General features: G+C 41.1%; 1 protein-coding gene across 1 annotated transcript in view; it reads right to left on the bottom strand.

Moving 5' to 3' along the window:
- The window catches only part of aopep (aminopeptidase O (putative)), a 30,782-nt gene that overhangs the window by 9,505 nt on the left and 866 nt on the right, over positions 1 to 20,411 (bottom strand). The window contains exons 2-7 of the mRNA XM_035658869.1: positions 19,980 to 20,149; positions 18,955 to 19,207; positions 17,904 to 18,117; positions 17,327 to 17,448; positions 1,368 to 1,581; positions 96 to 202 (exon numbers count right to left, since the gene is read on the bottom strand). Coding sequence (XP_035514762.1) covers positions 96 to 202; positions 1,368 to 1,581; positions 17,327 to 17,448; positions 17,904 to 18,117; positions 18,955 to 19,207; positions 19,980 to 20,149 — 1,080 coding nt within the window. The remainder of the gene's footprint in view (positions 1 to 95; positions 203 to 1,367; positions 1,582 to 17,326; positions 17,449 to 17,903; positions 18,118 to 18,954; positions 19,208 to 19,979; positions 20,150 to 20,411) is intronic.

Here is a 20,411-nt window from a genome sequence, read left to right as displayed (position 1 = left end):
ATATATATATATATATATAAGGAGTTATATCCTCCATAGTAGCAACAACGGTAAGAAAATTAAAACAGATGTACTTGACCAAAAAACACACACACCTGAGGATTTGAAGTACCTCCTCTGAGTTCTTCAACTCATCAGAGAGTCGTCTCCACCTCAGCAGTGCCTTCAGGTCAGACTGTTCTGCTGTCTCTTGTACGGAAAGCTGGAGGGAGAAATAAAAGATGTGAGGGAAAGGAAGGTGGAAAAATTAAATACTGTGAATTTCATCAGCAAAAGCAAGCAGCATTATCTGTCACTATGTCTTATTGATTTTGGCAGGAGTAAGTCTGCTTGAATTTACTTCTCCGGAGCCAAGTTCATATCATAAAGGTGACACGATTCAACAGCGCAGACACAAGAAAAACATTTATGTAACTCTAGATGGTGTGGGAAAGCAAGGGGGAGGATTAGATCTGTATGCATATCAACTCTCTGAGGTTAGTGTTGCAAGCAAAGGATTCAAGCCAGTGCTACACCCTCTTCCTTTGTCCTGTTGCTTATCTTTTTTTCCTGCAGGTATCCTTAATTAGAAGGACATCTGGAGCAGTGCAAAGTACACTGTCTCTTTTTTCTTTAATCTACTTTTTAAAATTTTTCAGATTAGGAGCAGGTGTCAGTAGTACAGCTCTTGTGTGGTTCAGCTTAGTCCTCTTACATTTTAGTAGGTCGGGGTTTGGGTTTGATGGTTCATTCTGTGTTTTTTTTTTTTTACCTTTCGTTTTGTTTGGCCAACTCCTCTGATCTTTCAGGGGTAGTTTCTGTTTCTTGTTTGTGCCTCTTTGCATTGGAACTTGGCATCTTTATAAACTGTTTCCTCGTGTGCTTGACGTACGGTTTTACAACATTAATGTAATGGTTAGCTCTACTTGACATGCATTCCAACCACAACAGTAATATTTGGAAATCCTGGCTCACAATTTGTGGAAATGAAAGGTTGGAATGTCAACATGTGTTTCATTACAGAGTTGTTGTTTTATACCAATGGTATAAAGGTGCCGGATCATACTGCATACTAGTCTTTCTAGTTAATGACAAGAAAGTACACATGCACAATACACATGTATACAAGTCACAAATATTAACACAATGATTCCTAAGGTTGTTTCTCATTTCCAATTAGGGAAAGCTGTTTCTCAGTGGTAATTTCCTTAAGATGGCCACAGCAAACTGGGCTTCACAAGTTAGCCAAAATGGTGTATCTAAAAGCATATATAGCCATATAAAAGTGTTTGTCAACCTGGGGTGACAATAAAAGACCATTAAGTGACTTTCATTTAATAGCTGTAGTAAACTGCAATTAACTGGCATCAATTGTACTGTCAGGTTACATGTTGTGCTTGGGCCCAGATAATGTCTTCCAGGTAGGTGGCAAAGCCCTCACTGATCCATTCCTCCGTCCAGTCTCTGGCTCCGATTACCAGGCCGAACCAGGAATGGGCGATCTCATGGCAAATCCTGGACCCACACAGAGACAGGCCCTTCGCTTCAGAACCAGGACTCCCAGCATACAATGCACTCTGGGACAGGAAAATTATATGCGGGCTGGGGAAGACAAATTACAGAAATAACGCATTAACAAAACGGATAAAGCAAACAAGCGGTAACCAAAGTATATAAAAGTATCAAAGAGAGGAAGACACTGTACCACCCTCCAAAAAGATCAAAGAGTTACTGAGGTAATGTTCCACACCTATGATTATAGAAAGTTTAGCCTGAACACGCCATTTAAGATGAACAAACACGTGTGCGTACTAATGAGTATGGGAGTCACTAAGTGCCCATCCCTTTCCCATCTTCCACATTATGTTTAGCAAAGGGCAGCTTACTCATCAAGTGTTCTTGCCAAACCTAACTGCCCTGTACAAACATCAAGCAAGAACATCATGTTCCCTGGACTCAAATTCTCAACCAACAATGGGTAAAAAAATAAAATAAAATAACCAATTTTGAGAGTTTTTTATCCCAACTGTTGTAGATTTATCGAGGCAGGGTGGTTTTATAGCTCCCACTCCTCTTTTACTTTGTTTCTGAATGTGACTTCAAGGCAATGCTGCAAATTTTAGGTTTAAAGAGGGTTTAGATGTTGCTTTTTACAATAAAAGATAATCCAAATCCTTACCCTTTTAAGATCTTTATGGAGATAAAAAAGTAAAGAACTGAGAACAAAGCTTTGTCATATGAGTATATTTTAAAAAATTACAAGCATCTATAATTATCATATATCCATGACTGATTTATCGACCAATTAAGTTAATTGAGACTTACCTTGCACATTTCTCACAAGGAAATTAAACATATGGATATGGTTAGGATTAGAGTGTATGTAAATATAGCAACTGGTGTTTCCCTCTGTGCACTCCTGTGAACAGATAATGTACAACATACACACTAATAAAAGTGTAAGGATAACTTTGACAGCACGTGTGTGTGTGTGTGTGTGTGTGTGTGTGTCTTACTCAACAATTCAAAGGCCTCATTAAGCCTTTCAGCCAATAAAGAGCAGTTTATCAAAACTCTGATCCAAGCAAAATTGAAGAGGGAATAACAAGGCCGTCAGCAGCTAAATTCCGATGTAATTGCTTGCACATGTGAGTTGGTAAATACTGTTCTATATAGATAATGGTTTCCCCTAATGTCCATTTTAGATATCTGATTGAAAAGGTACAAGTTAAGAATGTGGTTTCCCCTTAACTTTTCTTTTCTCCTCAATCAAGAAAGTAAATTTTAGGTTTGATGAGGGTTTGGAAAGTTTCTTTCAGGTACACTTATTATTCAGATATTCAGATATTATCCACGTATCTAGTGTTGAGTTTGCCGGTAAAATAGAGTGTACTAAAACCTTTTTTGAGAAATATTGTTGGAGGTTGTAATTTTCTTCAAATGGACCTATTCTAAAATTTTTTAAAGTATTTTAGGGTCAAGTATTTGGGATTCTTTAACCTTTTTTCACAAGAACTTTATCCACAAAATGATATTGACTAGAAGTCTACAACCAACTACTACCACTAGCAACTCTTTAAGCTATATGCTAACATAATCATGCTAACACTCTCACAATTACAATGCTAACATGCTGATGTTTGGCAAATATAATAATTTCTAATTAGCACTAAACACAAAGTGCAGCTAAGGTGCATGGCAATGTCATTCATTTTGCAGAAATTTTGTGATAAACCAAAGTCAGCAGAATACATTGCCTGGAAACCATTAATGTCTGCTCCAAATTTTACAGAATCCATTGAATAATTGTTGCAATATTTCAGTCTGGACCAGTGTTATATTTGCCATTTTAAACCATCTTGCAGTTTGAACCCCATCTATTTCATGCTTGGTATTATACAATAACTCTCTGAAATGTTCAGCTTCTCATACACACAGGAATACAGAACATGTGACTTTTAACCATAAGACAAGCCTGGTAGAATTGGACCAATAAGAGTCCTCAGTCAAAGCCAAGGTCATGGCTGAAGACTTTTCTGGAGCATTCTTTACTTTTGTCTTATGTAACAGGCTCTGGGTGCCCTGAGGGGCTTATGGCTGACTGTGCGTGAGAGGCAAGCTATTCTTCAACAGAAGAATGAGAGAGGGGTCACAGAGGTGCGAATGAATGGTCTCTCTCTCTCCTGGCCCATATAACAACACAGGACTGTCTAGAATTCCTTTCACACTCTCTAGATCTTAAGTGTCCCAGCCACCATTGACCTCACATTGGTGGGAGAATTTGTTGGAGAATTTATGGCAAACTGCAGGTCTCATTAAAGATGCATCTACATTACAGAAGGAATGTCTTTAGGTTTCACTCAATTTTAGTCTGCTTTTTTAAGCTTTGTCTACATATGTGAACTACAATATGTAGTAATAAACCACACAATATAGTGCTTCTGCTAAAAAGGCATAAAAAGTGGTTCTACTTCAAACTTCTGATACAAGGTGGCTACAATTACTTCACCTGTTGGATTCACAGTCTATTCACACAGCTACAACAAGACCACATATAGCTGCCTTTGACAGTAAGCTGTAACGCGAGCTGCTCTCATCAAGTAAAGATTAGCATCTTAAAACACCACATGACAGAGTTATTTTTTTCCTTGCCATAACCTTATTATAGTGACAAGTCAATTATAAAGGAAAACAGTGAGTAAAGACATAGGTTAGGCCAGGTCTGCCAGACAGTCTATTTTGGAGGAAAGCAAAATCGGATATCTGAACAACACAACTACTCTTTATTTCCCTGAGGATTGCTTTATCAGATGGAAGGCAGGCCATTGCCTTGTGTTATTTAGGAACATGTCAACATCATACAATAGGGTCTTATGGGCATCATTTCCGAGACAGCATCTCAAATCTAATCCCATGTTTTTCCTGATTACACAAACAAAGGCTCTCACTGGAGCAGGAGATGCTAACATTAGCCTTATGAGTTTCTTTGTAGCCTAATCTTATTCCCCCACAATTGGATAAGCACGCCTTTGTTGTCAGCTCCAGCAGTGCGTTATGTGTGTGTGTCTGTGCGTGTGAGTGAGTGAGTGTGAAACACAAAGACAGCCTTTCAGAGACGGCGCTTGCACATGCTCCTCTGAGGGATGCGGAATCCATCACTACAGTGACAAATAGTGTCATCCCACCATGGTGGGAATGAATAACAACAGCATCTTTCACATTCACTGATACACTGACTGACATTAGTTGACATCAGGGACCTGTCGGGGATACACACATAAAAACACTCTTATATGTAGCACCTGCACATGAGTACACACCTTTCATCTCCACAACAGATCTGAATCGAAAGTCTGCTGCGGGGATGAATGTTTGTCCCTGATTACTTTTCAACAGTTTCTGTGCCATTTCCAAATAAGGATTGGGACATTCATTTGCCTTTTTATTTTTACAATGTGCTTCTAAATTCTCTGTTTTGCAGATTAGCAAATAGGATACAAAATAACTAAAGCTGCTGATTGCACCAACAATTACAATCAATCAAGCACTAAGTAATACTGCAACTCTCAGAAACTGTGTAGATACATTATACACTACAAAAGAACTTCCACCCCTTTATGTCTTTGCATCTCACACTTGTTGACATCCTATGATCAAAACATCGTCAACATTTAATGATGTTTTTGTGCTTGCAACCAAAATGGTAATGTTGGTTTTAGTCATTATTGATTATCTCGTGACAATTCCTCAGCTGTTGATTGGGATAACACAAGATTTTTTGTTCAACTCTGAGGGTACATGGTTATAAAATTTATTTCATTTCTTCATCTGAACAAGTTGCCCTCCACTTTAATAGTTCACCTTTACTTGTGGTAATGACTGATGGAAATCCATAAAAAAGTATATATTCAAAGATATGTTGGATTTTATATTAATAAATTATTAATGAAACTCATAGAGCTAACAGAAGAGAAAGACAAATTTGGACTGTACCCTCTCAGGTTACTTATCATTTTCTGATTATTGCACACTACTGGACACTTAATGATGGGATGTTTGATTTAAACTTGGCCACTGACATCTTTACAGTATGTAAATTAATTCTAATTTGTAAGCCCTGTCTTGTGTCTGCTTGTGATCTCTGTTTGCTTTTTAATTGACTGCTAGCTGTGCAACAAATTGCCCTTCGGGTATAATAAAGATTAACTCTCTACTCTTCTCTACTTAGTCATGTTCTAGACTTGATTACACTACGTTAATTATATTTCTTGTTCTTCATTTCCTTCATGTACCATGTCTTAAGGCTCAGAGAACACTATGCACAAATACGTTCAGTGAATATTTGCACAAACTCTTGCACACATACACCTATGCGACAAACAAAACTTATTACAATAAAAAGCTTTCTGCATATTGGATAACAGAACAACTTTCTGATGGTGATACCCCATTGGGTTTTAACGCACAAAATGAAATACTGATTAAAGCCCTCCTGTGCTTTCTCACACGTCAACCTCCTGACTCTGAGTCACCCAGGGTGACTTGGCCCTGAGCTTCAGAGGTGTGCACCAGGGCAAGTCTTCAATTTGGTGAGACACAGATTGCAATAGTATTTTGCTCCTCCATCTCTCCATCCATTATTCATCCCTCCATCCCTCGTTCCTGGCTGTAGGCCATTTTTTTCCCCAGCGGGACACTTCCATGCATAATGCAGCAGGGGCCCTATCATAGTCCTGTAATTGACATCCCTAGCCCAGCTAAGCTCATAGCTGGGACACCAGTAAAACAGCCCCACGAGACAGAGGGACGAGGAAAAAGATGATGAGAGCTGAGTGTGCACTGTATGTGTAAATGGGAGAGTGAGAATGAGAAACCAAGTAAAGAAGGATAGACAATTCAAAAACACAGAGAGAAAGATATATGAGGACAGAGAAAAAAAGAATCTAGAAAGTGAATGAAAAGATGATCTGATATCTGATATTTCTGGAGAGAGGGCCTAAAGTGAAGAGAAAGAGAGAGAGCATCCTCTCGTCTGTCACTGTGTGATGAGTTTTGCTCTTTGCCCAAGTGCAGTGTCAACTCCCTGGTGTGATAACTGTTGAACTGCTGAACTGGTGTGTGTTACAACATCGCCGGTGAAATTTCCCACATTGTGCACATAACAGACGGACAAAATCTACACAAAAGACAACAAGCACACAAGCTACAACTCTGTCTATTCTTTTCTATCTAAGCAAAGGTTGGAGGGTTGGCCTTTCCTAATGTCAGCTTACGGGAAGACGCTTTGTCTCCTTTCCCTCCCTCTCGGACAGAGTCTGTGGGCTATTTTAGACACAGGGGCCTATTTGACCAAACTCCTACCACCCTTCGTTCTTTTTTAACAAGTCTGACTTCAAATGTCTGGCATTCCAGGCTGGCTGCAGATCAGCTCTCTACTCCCAGACGGGCCCCACAGGGCCAGGCCAAATGCCACTCCATGTAGGGCCTGATCACATGAACAGGGGCCAGGCTGGGACCCCCAGAGAGCCGCCCCACCCACATACACCGCATCGCATCAGAGCCTGAAAATAAATATCAGAAAACATATCAGAGGTCATCAGGAACAAGGAGGCAACTCTGCTACTCGAGTCTGGAGAAAATGAGGCTTTGTAGTGCCGGCACATGACAAATAAGTGGTTTCAAGGTTAGGCTGTAGTTGTTGTCAAGTGCTTAATCTTAAAAGCCCATTCATGCATACATAGACAGCTGGCTCTAAGCAGGTCAAGTTTGTATCACGCTGATGGGATCTATATGGGTCATAACCTGATGAGGTCAAGAATGCGCACACTCACATGTATATACATGAAGATGCAATAACTGTATAGGATGCAGACATAAAAACAGCAGAAATGACATGCACATCCATCCGGACACACACAAACACACCCACATTTCAGCATATCTACTTTGAATCCGTATCAGCTGGGAAGTGATAACAGATGTCTGATCCATCCTCTCTTAACAGTAAAACAATCCACAGTGCAGTTTGTTCCTTGTTTAGTACAGAGTCCAAAAACTGATGTCATGCCAGAGGAATGTTTTTGAGAGTGTGTGTGTGAGTGTGTGTGTGTGTGGTGTGTGTGTGTGTGTGTGTGTGTGTGTGTGTGTTGGTGTGTGTGTGTGTGTGTGTGAAGGACGCTGGAGCAGCACAGGTTTAAAACACTAGGACACACATCTGTCTATAATGGTAGGCTCTCATTCTGTGGTTGAATGCTGGCATGTTGCTGATATACTGGAGACCAAACAGCTCGACATCTCTGTGAAGGACACCACAGGAAACATTGACACATCCTAGAGGACACCTGATCAACTAATGGGTGGTAAAAAGAAAAGAAGACATCCAAATGTGCATACTTACCTACCCAAAGACACAAAATATCACAGTCACAGACCTATATACTCTTAATACAATTCAATTTAGGGGCATATAAAATATTTTAATAAGTGCTAATGCAGTGCTGTATGAGTTCATTTGGCTGTAACAAACCCCTGTCAATCAGCCAAAGAGTGGTGTCGACGTGATATGTGACATAAACCACATTCCTGTATCACTGTAGCTATTTGCATGCAAACCTCATCACTCATCACACAGCACTCAGAACCTTCTTTTGGCTTCCACTACCGCCTCAATGAAAGAGACAGGACAAATCTATTTCACAGGATTATAATTTGAGACATTTTCTTGCCTGTAGGGTAATAAATAGAATAATCTTCTCTCTCTCTTATGTAACGTGAGAGAATGAGACAGTGAGGAGATGGAAAGTGAGATGGCTCAGTACTGCGAGGCTATATAAGAAGTGTTTGACAGAATGGAAAGATTGATGAAGGCGAGATCGAAGTGAAATTAGCCAGTGAGCTGAGCTGTCTCTTCTACAGAGGTTTCTGGCTGCCACCTGGCCGGGTTGCCTGCCTTTCAGACAAAAACCTGCAGCTGATGAATGTAGTGTGGGTGATATTTGATGTAAATATTTTTTGCAACAACCCACTTACACAATACCACAATAGATAATCACTGGGGGAAATGTATACAGTGAGTATCACTTGTCAAGTACTGTTACAAGGTACAAGAACAATCAACAGGTATTAACACATGAAGAGAAAATGCAGCCCAAACAAGGTTGCAAGTATAAGGCTGGAGATATTCTACATTTTTATTACTGTCAACAAATTCCATAAAAAGACCAAAACCAACAATGTGTTGGTCTCCTTGTACTTATCCGGCTTGAATGTGGCTCTCAGCCCACTGGTTCCAACTGAAGATGTAAATCTTTAAAAATGGGTAATGACATATACTGTTCTTTTTTTATAAAAGACAAAATAATTTGCTGTTCTTATCGAATGTTATACAAAACAGGAGTGAAAACATTTGTTGGGTATTATTTACAGCTGAAGATTTGGTGCACTTGTGAGTATTTATGGTAGCAGGACAGTGTATGAGGCATTGACTCAAAATAAACTACAGTATCCATCATTATGACGAACGAACATGCCACCTATGGTGTTTTAATAGTTCTTGGACAATAATGGAGCTCTAAGGCACAGGGGGATACGCTATATCAGGCTTTGGCTACAAAGACAACCCTTATTTAGTAGGATCAATTCATTGTTGGATTTGGTCTTTTCATGGGATTTGCTGACAACCAGAAAAATATAGAATATTACCAGAATGATCCTTTTAAAGAAGGCTTAGATAACGGAGGATGCACGCAGAAGACTGCAGTCAAAAATGCATTCATTTATTTTAAACTGTACAAAGCTCAGATTAAGTGCCATTGTGATTTAAAGAATCTGCAGCCATGCTTGCTGTTTGTCATAGCCGTGCTATGAGCTTAATGCTAATGTCAGCATGCTAACATGCTACAGGTATAATGTTTACCATGTTCACAGTCTTGTGTGTTAGGATGCTATTATTTGCCAGTGTCATTATTTTTGTAAGTATTTCTAAACCAAAGTATCAGACTAATTTAAATTAAAAATTCCATGGCAATCCATCCAGTAGCTGTTGAGCTATTTCACTTAAACGGTAAACCTCAAGGTGGCTTGATGATGACAGATGTTGGAATATTTCACAAGATAAATGAAAATTTGACCTGCTGGTGGCACTATAGAGAAAGTCAAGGCTATAAGCAGAGTCGTTAGTATATATCCTTTCAATGTCCATTAATGTCTGTACAAAATTTCATGGCAATCGATCTATTAGTTGCTATACAGTGTATTTGATATTTCAGTCTGGACCAAATTGGATTGACCAACTGAAAGACTGACAGACCGACACTGCCATCCACAGAGCGACTCCCATGGCTAAAAACAGCCTACTGCAAAAGCAACTGGTTGACCAGCTTGGAGCACAGCTCTCTCCCCAAGGCTAAAAGCAAACCCAGACATCGGAAGCATTACCACCGAGCATTTCACAGCACTTTGTTTCAAATATCTCATTTTGGCCGGTTCAGCGCAGAGGTCCCACGGACATTAAGCCGTCTGGCTTTGCACAGACAAATGAAATTACCCCCAGCCTCTAGGTTCCAGTATCACACACACGCCCCAGGATGCACACCAAGACCAGTAGCAGCGTCCCCTACGCCATACAATGGATTGGACCCATCCATCACTCCAGGGAATGGGTCCTGTGGACTCATCTATTAGTTAGTAGAATGGGTGTGCAGTGACAGGGCTGTCTTGCCACAGCCTCTAATCCAGAGTTATGGCACAGTGTTTCTGTGTTACTGTTAAATGTAGTACTATATGCCAGCTGTTGCCAGCAGGTTCACATCTGAGGGCAGTTCAAAGCAGCGCACCATCACTCACCAACAACTGATGACAATGGAAGGGTATATGGCACCTGGGAAAAACTACATACAACTGTGTTTATAATTGTGAGCAATTCTGACACATACATCACAGCAATGGGTCATAAATATAAAATTCAAACACTATCATGCCTGAATTGCTTTTGGATTATCCCTGTGATTAAATACCTGTATGTTCCCAACAAAATGTATAACCCTCTCCTGTCAAGCAGTGGAAGAGTTAAAAGGTGGCTCCTTCAGTTGTAAGAAGGTACTGTAGAAGAAGAGGTAAACCTATACTCCAGATAGAGAAGGGAAGTTGAGAGGCCCAAGATAACTAGAAAGGACTGTTCCTGCAAGAAGAACACATTTGCTAGACTGGGCCCTGCTATCTTCATTAAGAGCTGACCAAGGAAAAAAAGACAACAAAGCAAAAGGAGATGGATAGTAGCGACCAATGCTTGTGGGGTTTGGAGCTGCCCCGTGTGTGTTCAGCAGGAGGCAAGCAAAAGGACAAGGGGAACTGTAATAAAAAGAAATAAAGCTCACCTAAAAATCTTAACTACTTGCAATCACTTTAAAAGTGTGCACAGGACACTCCCCTCTCCTTCTGTCCAGGTGCAGGCATGCAGAGCTGCCTTTTCAACTCCTTTGTGTGGCTACAGAAGAGAGGGAGATCCACTCAAGGTGGGAAGAAAGAAACACCTCATCCTTGACTATTTGATTAACGGCTGTCTCCCGTGCCAAAAAATCTGACCCCCCACATCCCACCCTCCCCACCCTGAACCCCCCAACTGCCTCCTGAAAGAGCAGGTCTGTGTCGCACACTTCTAGGGTTACTTCGCAGATCAAACTGGAGAGGAGAGCAGAAAGACAAGAAATCCACTGAGACATCAGAGGGAAGAGGGGAGGACAAGCAGTGGGAGGACTGGGAAAGAAATGGAGTAAGGAGGAACAGAGAATAAGGGGATGACACAGGTTAACAAGGATGCAGGAGGTGCAATTCAGTAAGGGTGCAAAGTGATGAGGAATCATAATGAGTGAGTCACGTTAGAAACTGGGGCAGGTCGAGATTAACATCTAATCTTTTTAATTTGCATTTTGTGGTCTGCTATTATATTTAATTTACTTACAATTTAAGATAGTAACAAGCAGCAGTGCCTTTTGCCAAAGTTAATGATATTTCCTTAATGATCAGCTTTAAATGCTGTTTGTTTTGCATAATTTTTTCCATTATTGCTGACCACTTTATAAAGTATGCATGATTTATTTCATCAGTTCCAAAAACCAACAGTTTCCACTCATTTTGGTATGCCCTGTAAAGTGAAAAGTTATTAGTTAATGGTTCAGAGTTTGCTGCCATCAAATTCATATGCTTTGTCGGAAAAAACAAGACTAACAATTGACAAACATGTACATTGTGACTATAACATGAATTTGGTTGTTTCTTGAAATAAGAAGGGTGCTGAAGTCTGAAATAAATACACTCTTGCAGAATTACCATGGAGGAATAATGTAAAATAACAAAAATTTCTACGCATTGAAATTTATGAAACCAAGTGTCTCTGTAGAAGACAGGAAGTCAATCTAAAAACTTGTGGTATGCTTTTGGTAAATGGTCAGCAATAATGTGAAGAATGTGTGATTTCTAGTTAATGGGTTAAAACATGCAAAACCACTAGTCTGGTTCTATTAAAGATGAAAAAGCTTTGAAAAGAGCTCAGGTGGTGCACTAAAGAGCTGCAGGGCAGCGGGGGATTACCCTTCAGGGTACTAACTCCCCCAACTCCCTACTCCAGCTCCCTACTTCCTCCCAACAGGGACCAATGGCCAATGTAACTTCCTGCCAGCCCATAAACAAACAATGCAGTCAACTGAAGTCAGGCTGAAAATCCTCTAGTGCCACTTAGAGAGGTCAAGAGGTATACACCAGTCATAATTTTTACCTAGTGCCTGTGACAGTTATATGACTGCCTAGTTTGGCTGAGCTGTGAAAGGAACAAGCAGTTTAACTACTTGATCCTTTTTTTCCCCCCATTTCTTCAGGCAGCCACCCCCTATGAGGCAGGGATAAAACAACAGAAAATTATGTGTATGGTTGGAGACGTATAAAAACTATTTTGGCAATAAACATGTTTGCGAGAGGCCTGTTTGTACACTATGTTTATGTTATTCTGCTTGAAGTGCAATGAGATATGCTGAGAGATTGATATGTTTAAGTATGTGTGTGGGTGGGTTCATTAGAGCCTGCCATCAAGTGGTGTGGGGCGGCACTCCCTATTCCCGGTCACAAAAAAACCCAGCACAAACAACAAATAATTACACACTGATCTGGCTCAATTACTGCTATAACTTAAAGATAACAAAAGTGTGAAAAACATGATAACTTAAAAAGCGTTTATTTCACCACCAGAGGAAAACAGCAGATAACAGGCCATGACAAATGATCTGTGTAGCATTCCTCTGACGTCATCCCTTCGCACTAAATACACATCCTTACACCATTATTTGAACAATACACGCATTCATACAAACACAGGCACAGGAATCTGCATGTCTACAGAGAAGCAAAACAAAACCCACATCACCCACACTCCTAAAAAGCATGTTTCAACACTTGTGTAATTTCTTAAAAAAAAATGCAGGGAAACTACCACGTTCTCAAGGACGTCAGACATGTCTTCATCTGGGCCCACTGCACTTGTGATCTCTGATTGGTGCTACAAAGTCCAGACAGCGCTTTGGGACAGATAGACCTCAGCTTCAAAGAGCGAGAGGAAATGCCATGCCCTTCCTGTCACTCCTAGTCGGAACCAAATGACGTGGTCGAGATGTAATGAGGAGATTACACATCCAAAGAGAAAAAAATAAATAGTATGAGCTAAGGCACACAAAAATAAAAAGGCACAAATGTACAAATGCACGTACACACATATTATTAAATACCAATGTTCAGGAAACAGTGGGAGTTTTGACCTTGACAACTTAGATGAGATTCATTATATTTAGAACTTCGGTTCACAAACTTCCCATGTCCTTCAATCAGGACAATGAGCTTTTTTATACTGACTGGAAATGTTAAGTTTAAGGGATTCCCCAACTGTTCTTAATGACAGCAACTCCTTCACACTGTGTTTTGTTTTCTCTTATCTGCCACCTCTTCATCCCTCATTCATACTCCTCTATCAATGTTTAACCGTACTGTAATTTTCTTCCTGCCCCTTATTGTCTCCTCGATATCACAGTGTTGCTTCTACATTCCACTCTCTTAGCCTGGTTTTGTCATAGGAACAGAAACAAACAATATGAAAGTGCACAGACAGACTAAAAGAAATAGAAGACATTGTTGTGTTGTGTTGGCATATTTAGTATGCCTGTTGCAGGCTAATATCCATCTACTGATAACTTGGACTGCTAAAGAACTCTTGGAGCAAAAGTAGAACATAAGGATTATGTTAAAATACAACAGACTGAGGCTCTCGTTGTTACATAAAATAAACAAAAATTGGTTATGTGAAATCCTATGAACTGCTGACTGGCAGCATCCCCTGGAAGCTACATTTGCGTAAGCCTAGTACCCTGTGTGTTTGTGTGTGTGTGTGGTGTGTGTGTGTGTGTGAAGCCCTGTGGGTGCACAGTATAAGGGGCACAACCGTTGAATGCAGACCTGCCCTTACTTGACTCCTTAATCTTCGGTTTCCTGCCCTCCCTCTCCGTATCTCAGTATAAAAACTTCACGCCACTGTGTATCCTCCCCTGTTTCGCCTCTGCCCTCCCTTCTCTGTATCACACCACACAGCTTCATGCCTCCTTGCCACAGCTCCCTGTCCCATTGCTCTGCCACTCCTGCTGTTTCCACTGGGGCCCTGCACAAAAACTTGCGCTTGGCTTGGTCCCAAACACTGGGGCCCACATACCTCCCAATCTCTAGATTAAATAGCGCCTGTCTCTGAAGTCCTTCCAGGGGCTAATGGCTTTTGTTGCTGGGAATAATCCACACATCCTCTCCCACATCCTGGGGGTCTGCTGGCCTGTTGTGAACCCCGCCTCTACCCTCTTTATGTCTCTCATCTCCATCTCAATCTATGCTTCCATTTTGGTTGACCTCCCCGCCTTCCTATGGCACAAACCCGTGGTTAAGTGCGGAGGCATGCAGGACCGAACCACCCGCACTGAGGGGAGGATGCAGTGAACTGACACTGGGTCGAGACCCATGCAGAGTTTTATAGGGAGTCAGTGCAGGTGCTGTCTGAAGCTTAATGAAGGCCCTAAATCTCTTCTCTGTCATCTGCAGCTAACTGGAGTCTAAGCAGCGAGGGCAAGAGGGATAAGTGCCTGGGAGTTATCCTCATAAGGGAAAGAAAACATCCGTCAAGCAAAAGCCACAGCAGAACAGCCTCTGTGTTAGCACTTGATGTCGGTTCAAAATAAATATAGCAGGGAGGCAGATTTTCACAAGAAGAGGGGAAAGATTTTCCGTAGATCAAAGAACACTCTGTATTTTAGGTGAAGTAGTCAAAATAAGTATGCAAAGTTGAGAGCTATGTGTATGTCCAGACTGCAGCCCTCTTGTCGCCCTCTGTCCTTCAAAATATCTCTGACTGAGACCACTCTTGGCTATAACGTCAGAAATTCACGCAGAATACATATTCAGGTATGAGCTCATATCCTGTCTGGGGCACTTTTCTCCAGGGAGGCAGCCGGGGAGAGGAAAAAGGCAGACAGAGAGAAAGAGAGACTGTGGTTGCAGACCGCAGACACTGGGATAACGTTCACTGACCACCCTAATCAGTTCACTTTATCAACACAATTTTAAAAGAAGGGCCAGTCATTGATGGTCTTTATTTTGCGTCAACTTCCAATTTGAACTTTATTCATATGGCTACTGGCTGGGTTTCAGTCATATCTACAGGCATGCCATATACCAGCTAAAAGAACTATATTGCAGTGAAAATATAAAACTTGATTTCCAGAAAAACTATCAAGTGTAGAACGCTAGAGGCCAGACTGAAGAGTGATCGACCGTACAGAGAAGTGGAGAGGACAGAGAAGGATGGCAAACACAGGGGGCTTGGAGATTTAGGGATATTATGAGGGGAAAGAGAAAAACAAGAAATTAGGAGATGGAAAGAGAAAAATAAGAGACAGTAAAGGGTGAAGAAGAAGTGACAGAAGCTGGAAACAGCCTAGAAGGATGAGAGAAAAGGAGAGTAAGGTAATAACAGAGGGATAAATATGGAAAGGAGGTGGAGGGGAAAGGAGTTAAAAGAGGGGAACATGAGGGTGAAGAGGGAACAAAGAAATGCATAGAGGAGAATTATCTAATGCGTAGGACAATGAATCTGTCATCCTGTGGATTTGCACCCACCCATCTGCCCACAGACCTCCACTAAAACTGCACACAAACATACATACATAAATACACAGGTCTAGTGTGGAGCAAAACGCCTGCAGACCACCTGAAACCTCTGCTGGTAAAAAAAAATAAAAAGATATAACACAGCAGACTATTGACTGACTCGCTGAGTCAATGAAGCAGTGCTCATCAAGAAGTACAGGGTTTGGGGTTAGGGTTTTTGGGTCTTTTTAGGGTGGGTAAAATGAATTAAAGAAGAAGGAAGAACCATATTATGTTTGGAGGAAGGGGTGGAAAAAGTGTAAACGTGCCTGAGAGTGTCAACTTTATGGCTAAAATGGCTAACACATTTGAAAAAAAGCGCGAACAGGTAAAGAGATGGGGTGGGAATTCATTACAGGAAGAGAGCTGTTTGGGATGGAAAAGGGATGAAGGAAGAAAGAGGTGGTGAATTTTGGAAACAGGATGAGGGAAGGGAGGAGTAGCGTTTTGGAAAAGGGATGAAGGAATAGAAAGTAGAGGATTAATAATGAGCCAATGAAAGACAACAGGGATAGTGTATGGAAAAGGAGGGGCCTAGTAAAGAGCCTGAAGATTCCTTTGTCTGCCAACTTTTATGTGATTACATTTTGTCTGGCTGGAAAATACATATATATATATATATATATATATAACTGACACACATCCTTTTATAAGCGCCACAGAAATGCTAGCAGGTCAGAACATAAGTCCCAAAGACCAGTGCTGAAAGTGGTTATGTTGGAGAAAAGGGAGGGATGACAAGTGACTGAACAGAGTTTAGAGGGAGTTTCGGTTGGACTCTTTAATTCTTTAATAAAAGAATTCCGATGTGGAGGATCACCGCAAAGAAGATTGAGACAGAGTGAGAGGGTTTTGAAATGTGAAGTATGTCATTAATCATGCAACCAAGAAAACCAAAAAAGAAGTAGCAGGATAAAGTTGAAAAATAAAAAAAAGTGCTGGCTTTAGCTTTGTTGTGGCAAGTCTTTGATGTTCTGTTTCTTTACAACAAATTGTTATTGTCCACAATTTGGCCTGCATACACCTACTTTAATTGATGGCAGTAAATAGTAAAAATGCTAAGCCATGGCTGCAGAAACTACTGTAACGTGGAAGGTGTCACTTGTAATAAACCCATAGATAATGACCACCCTTACAGAGCATTGTAGCTCATTGTTTTGGTTTTAAGGCCCGCAACTTTACTCATTTTGTTTACTCACAGCTCTCATCAGCATTGTTTCCAGGCAGCTGTTTTTTAGCAAACAGAGCTAAAACAACCAACAGTACACAAACGGCCAAGCACCAATCAGCAAACAGACTAATTTAGCTACTAGCTGGTGAACATAATGCAGCAGTTGGGGTTTGGTGGGGACCAAAACAGAGAGAGAGGGAATATTGGACTTACTGCAAGTCCATCAGGTGGCCATAAACACAACTACAAATTAATTCTACTGTTGCTTTGTGTTCACAGCTTGTCTCTGCTGCCCCCAAATGATATAAACACACAATTTAAATTATGAGCCTGTTTATTACTAGTTTCCTCTGCTTTCCTAACTTCCTTACCCTATCTTCCTTCCAGTATTTTGCACAATATACACAAGAAACACCCATTCCCCCATTCTACCAAAAACCTAGGCGTCATTACCTGGCCATGCCCAGACTGGAGAATCCTGCTGGGACGATGAGAACATCAAGGCGGGGAAAGGGGTGGACCCCCAGAACGGTGTGGGCTGCAGCCAAACATCTAGGCAACAGCTTGAGGACCATCTGCAAAAGGAAAGCAACAGGTTACTAGTATGCAATTGCACCTTTTACCTGAATCAGATGTTTGTATATTAATACAGGTGGGTAGGATATAAAATAATTTACAAGTACATGTATTTGCTCTTCCATATAGCTGTATATGTCTATGATGGTTCTGTGTGCTCAAGGTCAAAGGATATCTAGTATTGAGACTAAGGCAGCAGCACTTACTGTTTGTTCTTAAAAAATGTTCCACCACTCATCTAAGAGGCATCATCAGCTCAGAGCTGACTGAACAGGCAAAAGCCTTTGATTAGAAAATCACATTTAGAGTACGAGGAATGAAGTAGCATCCATGGGAATACATGCTAATTCATCCTTGGCATAATGACACAAAAGTGAACTGATGTTAACTGTCTCTTCTAATCATATAAAATATAATTAGCTCTCGTCTCAGTGGCTCTTTGTCAAAACTCTACCTGGGCCTTCTGCAGCAAGCAGACGGGGCCAAACACACGGTGTGGAATCACCCGCTGGGACCTAGCCGACCGCTCAGTAAATCGACATGGGTAGTCGCCATGGGAACAAGAGATGCCGTCATCCACCATGCCTGAATAATCAGTTACAGAGAACCCCTCATCCTCAAGGGAAGAGTAACAGAATGCAGAGTCTGAGCGGGTGGTCTGGTCTCCGCTGTAGCAGATTAAAATGGGGAAGAAAAGTTTAATCCAAGGTTAATAACGACGGTTTAATGAAATTTCTTGTTGAAACAATATACAGTTCTTTGGTGAACCAAATATGACACAATGTGTCCTGTCTCTCTGTGCTAAGCATGGCAATGAAAGCAGTGGAAATATGGAATATATACGTCACAAAGGCAAACCACAGTGATCCCAAAAATATCTAGGTGCCGACATGCAATCTCATACTCTCTAAATTCAATATCCAGCACTAACTCTACCCTCAGCATCAAAACTGTTCCAAAGATTTAGGCGACATCCAAGTTTCCTTCCAGCGATTCATTGAAAATAAAGGCCTTCCTTGTAGCGGGAGATTCCAGGGGCCTGCAGAAGGCTACACAGCTGGGCTGATGCTGGAGGAAAACCATGAGGGGAGGAGGAGGATTACTGGAAACCACTGGCAGACCTGCCAACCTGCTGGCCAGTGGAGAGGGAGACCCCAGCCCAACCTTGCCCTGCCCACAGCAAGTCAGCCCTCTATAACGCCACAGCCTCAACTCTATATCCTGCACCTCTATAAATTTTATGTCAGCTGTGCTTATTTTGGTCCCCAAATATCATTTCTGCTGAGCATTGAACCCAATGTACTATGGTGCAAGCTTTAATGTACTTGTCATAAAAAGCTGATTGAGTGCTGCACCCTATCCATCACCCTAATTTTATCTACACCATTTTTGGTATGGTGAAAGGAAAGTTTCACTATGGAATGTTAAAGGGCCAGACTTAGTTAATAACAGTCTTGAGAGAAGGAGGTCTTGAAAGAAGAAAAGAAGGAAAAATTATAAAATACCTGTCAGTCTGGAGTGGAGAGCCCTTTACGACTTTGCTGGTGGAGCTTCCAGGCCCAGACAAAAGCTCAGCCTCAGTCCATTCCCCAGGTCCAGCCCCAGGTTTGGCTGTCTTACCACAATCCGTCCTGTCCCTCACCCTGTCTTCCAGTGCTGGGGGGATTTCTGCTGTGACTTGGCGCCAGTGGCCCACTGCCAAGGTGAAGGTGGAGGCAGGCATGGGCATAGTGACGTAGTAACTCCAGTTTGAGAAACCTGCAGTAGAGGAATGATGGGACAGAAAGGATGAAAATGTCGAAATCAGACTGAATTGGCATTTTGTGTCACTTCACTAACCAATCAGTAGAAAGTATCTCTCAGCATTTCAGATGACACAGGCCGATGGTGGTGGTTGCTATAAACAGTTAACATCTTTCCTATCAATCAAAGAAATTTCACATTTCCATTTTTGCAACAATTCTCTGTCATTCTTACAATGCTCTGACTGGTTTGGTTGAAACCATACGTTAAGTCCAGGTCCCAATAATACCAAAATTAATACCTTGCATGATTCTCTACAATTCCCTTTTTTCATTAAACAAAATAAGCTTTTAAGAAATAAATAAGAACATTTCTGTTCAGGCCTGTCTTAACAAAAGCTGCTGTGCAGAAATTTTGCATGAATGCAGTTAAAAAATTGGCAACATTTCCTGATTTCCTCATTTTAAAATCAGGAAATATTTGACCAAACAAGCAAACAAGCCTAATTATATTTATTACCAAGCATTTAGTGCTGACTTATACTTGAGACTTTTTAATGCTTGATGCTACAAACACATTTACTCAAAAAGTATTACACTTACAATTCAGTAAAATGTGTTTTTATAATTGAACGAATCAATTAACAATAAGCCACGTTTTCAAAGCAAGGATCTAAAAGAAGGTGTCGTAAGCCCTTTGAGGCAAATTTGTGATATATGGTTTGCATAAAAAAAATCAACTCGACTTCTACTGGTTGTCACAAAAGGTTTGTGACATAACAGCTTACGTGTGTCCCCGTCCTCAGTAGGTACAGTCTGCTCCTCCCCACTCATCAAAACCACACACTCACTGGGGGCCCGTACTGTTGCCTGCCATGTTGACATGGCAACAGGCGGCTCCTGGCAGGGAAAGAGGGCTCGGTTGTTGATGGGAGAACCGGCAGTGTAAACACACAACCTGGAAGGGTAAACAATGGTAAACTATAAACAACCCTCATTTCAATGCTCAAAGGATCCACGCACAGACACACACACACACATACACATAAAGCATCCACACACAGAACAGAATATAATAGCCTGAGGTGTGCTTTGTGAATTAATGAATCAGAATTATTCTATTCTAACATGGCAAGCTCAGAATATTACACTGTAATTCAAGGAGCAGAAATCAGAGCAGATGTGCTGCCAGTCGCCAGTTTTAAAATCTTTAAGGGGGG

Source organism: Morone saxatilis, unplaced genomic scaffold (genome assembly GCF_004916995.1).
Source record: "Morone saxatilis isolate NCDOM2014 unplaced genomic scaffold, NCSU_SB_2.0 Contig16, whole genome shotgun sequence".
Classification (NCBI taxonomy): domain Eukaryota; kingdom Metazoa; phylum Chordata; class Actinopteri; family Moronidae; genus Morone; species Morone saxatilis.
This window is presented reverse-complemented; position numbering and strand designations above follow the sequence as displayed.